Raw genomic sequence first — 7550 nt, forward strand, 5'->3', positions numbered from 1 at the left:
TCCATCTCTCAACTCATCCATGCACTCAAACCTTATTCACATCAACCATATCAACATTTCTCTCTCCATTCCAAAATCTTATTACATTACAATCAATCCCTAAGCGATTTATCCTTGAGAACCCATCCCACATCTCACCAATTATTGTGTTCCTAACACTTTGCCTTAATGCCTCTTTCTATCTCAAAACTTTCCCAAATTTGTATTATCTCTCTCTCTCTCATCCCTATTGTCACGCCAAACTCTCATCATGTAGAATCCCATCCCTATTGACCCTTTCTCAATGGCTTCTCAATCTATCCAAAGAAAAGAAAAAAAAAATCCTCACTGAAACGGTGAGCTTTGTGAGTTCTCAGTACATTATAAGTTCTCCATCTTATCTTTTTGGTTAAGTCTCTATATGATTTTTTTTTCTTTTTTTAAAACACACCCAAATAGATTAAACTATGTTTTAACACAAAGTCTTTTTTTTTTTTTTTGTTGAGAAAAACACAAAGTCATTCTATTACTCTACAAAGTACAAACAAACAAAAACTCATTTTTATATATTGTAATAATAATAATAATATGACTGTGGTGGGTATACGTGCTCAAAAAAGAAGAAGATCGGGTTGTGTATGCTAACATGGCAAAATGTGATTGGGCAGGTGACAACCATTGACGTGGCATTCAAACACAAAATGTTCATTTCATAATCCCAAAATTACCCTTCCCAAACGAACCAGTTTTACAAAATTCCCCAATCTCTCTCTCTCTTCCTCTTCTTCGTTCTCTTCTTTCGCTCTCTTCTGCTTCAACAATCAACATCATCGATCAATCAAAACGATGCGTATCGCAACCAAAAACCTCATACTCTCCCTCCTAATTCTCTCTCTCTACCCTCTCTCACTCACCGCTCGCCCATTCGTCTTCATTCTCTCTCAAGACGATCTCAAAGACGCCACCTCATCCTCCTCCGACGACTCGCCCCCCGATCCCACCACTCTCCATGACTCGTCCGAGTGGGACGAGTTCGGCTCCGAGTCCGACTCGCCTCACAAGTCCGAGGACGAGCTCGACCCTGGCTCATGGCGCCCGATCTTCGAACCCGACTCCTCCTCCTCCGCCTCGGCCCCACCCGATCCAGTCCCCGCCTCGGAGTCCGATTCGCTTTACTTCTCGGGAGTCTCGAATATGGTATCGGCAGCGAGTTCGGGCGACGCGCGGGTGATGGAGGAGGCGGTGGCGGAGATCGAAGCGGCATCGAATGAGGGACACGCGCACGCGAGGTCGGTGCTAGGGTTTCTGTCTGGAATGGGAATGATGAGAGAGAGGAACAAAGCCAAAGCTTTTCTTTTCCACCATTTCGCGGCCGCCGGCGGTAACATGCAGTCCAAAATGGCCCTTGCTTATACCTACTTGCGCCAGGATGTGAGTGCTTCTCTGCTCTCCATTTTGATTTAGTTAGTTAGTTGGTTAGTTGGTTTGTTAGTTAGTCCCTATAGAAATGATTAATTTCGGGCTTAATTACAATGTTGATAAGTTTAAAGTGATCGCATCGTCCTCACTCCTAGAGTGATCACTTCAAGTATTTTAGGGAAACTATTATTTTATGTATTTGAGGGACTAAAAATGATCACTTTAAGTATGTTAGGAATTATAATCGATTACTTTTCAAGTATTTTCGGGACTAAATGATCGTTTTAAGTATGTTAGGGATTAAGCGATGAATTTAAACTTCAGGACCAAAATTGATGATTTTAAGTATTTTAGGGACTAAAAACGATCATTTTAAGTTTGTTTTGGATTAAAAGTGATGACTATTAACGTTAGGACTAAAATTGAGTTGAAGTTTAGGGACCAATAATGTATTTTGAGCTTGATTTTGCTTTGTTTGTTTACAGATGCATGATAAAGCGGTTAAGCTCTATGCCGAGTTAGCAGAGGTAGCTGTAAATAGTTTCCTGATATCGAAAGATTCACCAGTGATTGAACCGGTGAGGATTCACAGTGGAGCAGAAGAGAATAAGGAGGCATTGAGGAAGTCTCGAGGGGAGGATGATGAGGACTTTCAGATATTGGAATATCAGGCACTCAAAGGGAATGCTGGAGCCATGTACAAGATTGGCCTCTTTTACTACTTTGGCCTAAGAGGTTTGAGGCGTGATCATGCCAAAGCTATGTCATGGTTTCTCAAGGCTGTGGAGAAGGGGGAGCCTAGGTCTATGGAACTTCTCGGAGAGATATATGCACGAGGAGCTGGGGTTGAGAGGAACTACACTAAAGCGCTTGAGTGCCTTTCTCTTGCCGCAAAACAACAACTGTTTTCGGCTTTTAATGGGATGGGTTATTTGTATGTCAAGGGCTTCGGAGTAGACAAGAATTACACCAAAGTAAGATTTATCATATATATATATTTGTAGCTTGCATTTAAATCACCACACCCTACACCCTGTAGATACTGCAGTTGGTGGAGGTGGAACACTTAAGAGTGGGATATATGATTTTATTCCACCTTTACTTAAAGGCAATGGAGGTGCCATTCATAAAATTTATATATAGCTCTACTACTCAAAGGTTAAAGAATTCCTTAATTGATACTCACTTGAAGAATACTTCAAGCCTGTTTGGTTTCAACTTATTTTTCAGTTTTTTGAAAATGGTTTTTTTTTTTTTTTTAAAAGGTGTATCTAGAAGAAAGCTAACGCTCTGTTTGTTTCAGCAATGATGTTTTCTAGAAAATGAGTTATTTTCTAAAAAGCATTTTCTATAAAACTATCTCATTTTCTAATGTTTGGTAGAAACTTTAAATGAGTTGAAAAACAACCTCATAACTTCCCTTATTTAGCTTGCTGTGAGATAGAGTTGTTTTCTAAAAAAATTTAATGGAAAACAATTTCCAAAAATAATCCATACTTTTTATGTTGACCAAAGATAGTTTTCTTTTGACTCATCTTTTTTTATGCTATCAAACATTGGAAAACAAGGAAAACTATCTTTATACAAGGTTTTCCATTGAAACAAACAGAGCGTAAGTGTAGAAAAGTTTTACTTTGAAATTGTGTAGTTTGATACTGCTCTACCTAATGCTCTTTGCCCTCACTTGTTGTGTTCAAGCTGTTTATGGTCTATTGATATGTTAATTTGAGAATATATGCATCATACTAATCTAATTGTTCTCATTACAGGCCAAAGAGTACTTTGATAAGGCTGCTAATAATGAGGATGTTGGAGGCCACTATAACCTACGAGTAATGTATCTAAAAGGGATTGGGGTAAAGAAGGATGTAAAGATAGCATGTAAATATTTTATATTGGCTGCTAATATGGGTCAACCAAAGGCATTCTACCAGCTAGCAAAGATGTTCCATACGGGTGTGGGGCTTAAGAAGAGCCTTCAAATGGTATATTCAGATTGATTATGTTCTACTATCTTTGTTTTTTTGCCTTTATGTTTATAAAATTAATATTTTATGGACATTGCAACTTAGCCTTTTGTCTTCATGTTTCTTTTCCTTTTTTAGATTCTTTTGACACTTATCTCTTACAGTTAGGTGATTTTCCTGCTCAGTGCTTGGGCAACCTCATGACTTGTTAAGATTACCTGTTTCTTGTTTCATGATCAATTTAATATTATTTATGATATTCGAATTTAGAAGAAACGATAAGTAAACAAGCTATAGCTCAAATAGCAATAGCACCTCCTTTCATTGTAAGATCAAGGTGGAGGGTGAAATCGGGATTCAAGCCTCACTGGGGCCATTTGTAACTTATTGATTAAAAAATAAAAAAAGAAGAAGAGAATTTAGAAGGAGCCATAACTTTGAACAAAGCTTAAGGTACTACATATCATTAGTTGCATATTTATTTAAAATTATATTAAAAAGCCTGATTTATATATTTATTTCAAGATGTTTATAATATTTCTGCAGTTAATCATTTTCAAAAGCAATTTTATTTGTTTAATGGGAAAACATGAGAATATCAAAGATGTATAAGTGCAAATACAAGGAGAGCTATGATTTGGAATGAAGAAATTTACTTAAAAAATAGGGGTAGCCCCTATGACCCTATCGATGAAAAGATGAGGGAGAGTCACTTGAGATGGTTTGGTCATGTACAAATGAGAGTGATTAATGCACCGGTCTCGAGATGAGGGAATGAGAAAAGGTAGAGGATGACCTAAAATAATATTAGTAGAAATAGTAAAAAATGACATGTCAATTAGGGAGGTGATGGAGAGTTTGACTTTGTATAGGATATACATGTTACCAAGATTATTCTGTTTTGGGAATTGGGACTAAGACTTGGTTGTTGTTGTTATTTAATGGCAAGATAGTAAATGCTCTTGACCAATTAATCTAACAACTACTTTGTCTCCCCAAGGAAAAAATTTTACATTCACCAATGGATAAGGGCTTATTAAAGCAATTTTTTTCCCCAAGAAGATCAAAACTTTTTACAATCCCTTTGAGAGTTTAGAACTAAAAGATTGAATTGCAAGCAAATTCCTAGTAGTTATCGTGAATCTTATTTGTCCCAACTTTGATTTATCAATCAATCAATAATTTGAGCTTTATATGATTTCAGGCAACTGCATTATACAAATTAGTAGCAGAGCGTGGACCATGGAGTTCGTTATCTAGATGGGCACTTGAATCATACTTAAAAGGTGATGTAGGCAAGGCGTTCTTCTTGTATTCAAGGATGGCTGAGCTAGGCTATGAGGTGGCACAGAGCAATGCTGCATGGATACTTGACAAATATGGGGAGCGAAGCATGTGCATGGGAGAATCTGAATTTTGCACAGATGCAGAAAGGCATCAACGTGCACATTCTCTGTGGTGGCAAGCTTCTGAGCAGGGTAATGAACATGCTGCTTTGCTGATTGGGGATGCATATTACTATGGTCGGGTATGTGTCTTAAAATGAAATAGTTTATTGGGTGCTCAAGTTTCAGGAGATTTAGGTCAAGCAGTTTGGTCTCACGCAATGAGTTCCTTAATCTTTTTATCTTTTCTTAGGGTACTGAGAGAGACTATCATCGTGCAGCAGAAGCTTACATGCATGCCAAATCCCAATCCAATGCACAAGCCATGTTTAACCTTGGCTACATGCATGAGCATGGCCAAGGACTTCCATTTGATCTCCATCTTGCCAAGCGATACTATGATCAAGCCCTAGAGATTGATCCTGCTGCAAAATTGCCTGTCACACTTGCCCTTACAAGCTTGTGGATACGAAAGAACTATGCTGATGGTTTCCTTGTGAGTATCCTTGTCTGATTTACCAGCTCGCCTTCTTGCAATTCTAATACTTTTATAATTTTAGACAATCAAGTGTGGTAAAATGCCTTCTCTATGAAACAGTTGCACCTTGCTGGTTTTCAATTCATTACCTGTGAAAGAAAATTAATTATTTTTGGTGATAGAAGTTTTTTCTGGTTTTAGTTCCCACGTGAATAGGATTAAGACCGACATTTTCAACCCCAACTCCTCCAACACTTACTGGTAGGAGGAATATATATTTACAAAAGGCTGTACTTCTCCACACACAAAAAAATACACACACACACACGCGCGCACTCACTAGGTTTGAGAACCTGGCATGCATTCTGACCTGACTGGTCGATGCTCTTGCAAATGGCTCATGGGGCTTCTGAGCTTCCTTTGAATGGTGAAAAAAAAGGTGCTGGATCCCAATATGAGATGTATTGTACTAAAACTTTTAGCTTAAAATTATATGAATATGTTGAACATTTTCTATATACTTATTCTTTGGAATTTTAAATTACTACTAAGTTGCAATATTCTAGTAAAACTGAAATATATATTCTGGGTGAGGATAATGGGAGCCCTCTGATAGAGGAAGGAACATGAGAGTTTGGTACAAGGTACCATTCTGTTTCCCTATTTCAGAAGTTTGGCCCTTGTTTCCTGTTTCAGATGTATAATTAATAAGTGGAGAATTTTATCTCCATAAATTGCTAGGCACCATTTAAGTTAATATACCCAATTTTCTTACCAGATACTTTTCCCCGATGAATGCAAATAGAGGAGAAAAATGTGGAAGATTCTCTTGGTTTTTACCTTAAACCTAAGAGCTTGAAAACCTTGAAGACTTAAAAAAAAGTTCTCATTTTTTTTTTTTTTGTGGATAAATTGAAGTTCTCTTTTGTGCTTGATCTTGCTGATTACAAAAGTTCATTGAAAAAAATCTTCTGATACTGAATTAAGGGCTTAGTTTTATGTGTATTTAGGTCCATTTGATTGATTCATTGCCTGAATTCTACCCAAAAGTAGAAGTTTGGGTGGAGGATGTGCTCATGGAGGAAGGAAATGCAACCATACTCACTCTTTTCGCTTGTCTCCTCACTGTCCTTTATCTACGTGAGCGGAATCGTAGGCATGCTGTTCCTGCAGTTGGCGAAGTGGCTGTGCCACACAACCCTATCGAGCATGCTGCACCTGTACCCAATTAATTCATGTCACTGGTGGCCTACAGAAACTACAAGGCTATTCTACTCTCTCTCAGAAAAGGAATATTTTTTCTACTATATGATGTACAGTTACATGTTTTAGGGCACATTGTAGCATAGAGTCTTAAGTGAGGTGGAAATAAATTCACATGAAAAATCATGTATTTTACATAGATTTATTACATGCCCACTTTAGTTGCGGAAGGTATAACTCTCAAGTTTAACCCCTTTTTGTTTTTTTGTTTTTTGGTTGAAATTATTCGTTCCAAAGTAGGATGGCAGAAGGTACTTATTGTCCTTAACATCATGAAGTGGTAATTCTTTTGGGGATTATTACGTGACAGATTTGTAAGATTCTGGCATAGAGCTCAGTTGAATTATAATACTCAAATGAAAATTTTGAAAATTCTCTCTTGTCCCCAACCACCTAAAAGAAAATTGGCTAGGCAATTTTCCTTTGTGATATACTGCCATGGTGGAAGTTGTTTATTGCATGTGTGAGTGTGATCCTTGTGGAAGTCAACATCCATATGCACAATATACCCCTGGTATGACCTGCATCGCCTTCCTAGTGGCAAATAGTAAATAAACTTGGTATTGGAGTATTCACACCAGTCCGTTTAAAATTTTCTGTTTATTTTAGCATAACAATTTTTTCTTTTTTATACAGTCATTTTGACAAAACATTTATATCAATTTATTTATTATAAACTCTTTTATTTAAATAATTTTTTTTATCTTTTTATTATTATTATTTTATTAAAATATCTCTCAAACTCACGTTTCTTCTCTCACTCTATCATCCCAAACGGCAAAACCCATCTCTCAAACTTTTCACCTTTCTCATTCCAAGCTCCTCGCAAAACTCTCCACCTCTCTATCATCATAATCTTCTTAGCTGCTTATCTCAGACCTCTCATCTCTCTCTCGAATTTCTCTCATAGCGATGGCTATAGAGGCAAGTTCATATTCATTAGTGACGGCATGCACAGGACTGTGATGATTTGGGTTTGGGTTGATGGTTTTCCATTGATGGTTTATTTTGGGTTTTTCGTTTGATATGTTGGGGTTGATTTTCCATTAATTTCAGGTT

At 37.3% G+C, this 7550-nt stretch overlaps 1 protein-coding gene across 1 annotated transcript; it reads left to right on the plus strand.

The window, feature by feature from the left end:
- Nucleotides 1–726: 726 nt before the first annotated feature.
- LOC142631542 (ERAD-associated E3 ubiquitin-protein ligase component HRD3A-like) lies at nt 727–6863 on the plus strand. The gene is made up of 6 exons (XM_075805716.1): nt 727–1410; nt 1884–2372; nt 3168–3383; nt 4570–4893; nt 5004–5246; nt 6239–6863. The coding sequence occupies exons 1-6, from the start codon at nt 826–828 to the stop codon at nt 6458–6460; spliced, it is 2079 nt and encodes a 692-aa protein (XP_075661831.1). The 5' UTR covers nt 727–825; the 3' UTR covers nt 6461–6863.
- Nucleotides 6864–7550: the final 687 nt, after the last annotated feature.

Source organism: Castanea sativa, chromosome 4 (genome assembly GCF_040712315.1).
Source record: "Castanea sativa cultivar Marrone di Chiusa Pesio chromosome 4, ASM4071231v1".
NCBI lineage: Eukaryota > Viridiplantae > Streptophyta > Magnoliopsida > Fagales > Fagaceae > Castanea > Castanea sativa.

What these genes read in the sequence shown, in the direction of transcription:
- LOC142631542 (XM_075805716.1), top strand. Translation starts at nt 826, where the DNA reads ATGCGTATCGCAACCAAAAACCTCATACTCTCCCTCCTAATTCTCTCT. An exon ending in ATACCTACTTGCGCCAGGAT is followed by an intron (nt 1,411 to 1,883) that starts GTGAGTGCTTCT and finishes GTTTGTTTACAG; the next exon opens with ATGCATGATAAAGCGGTTAA. An exon ending in TAGACAAGAATTACACCAAA is followed by an intron (nt 2,373 to 3,167) that starts GTAAGATTTATC and finishes TTCTCATTACAG; the next exon opens with GCCAAAGAGTACTTTGATAA.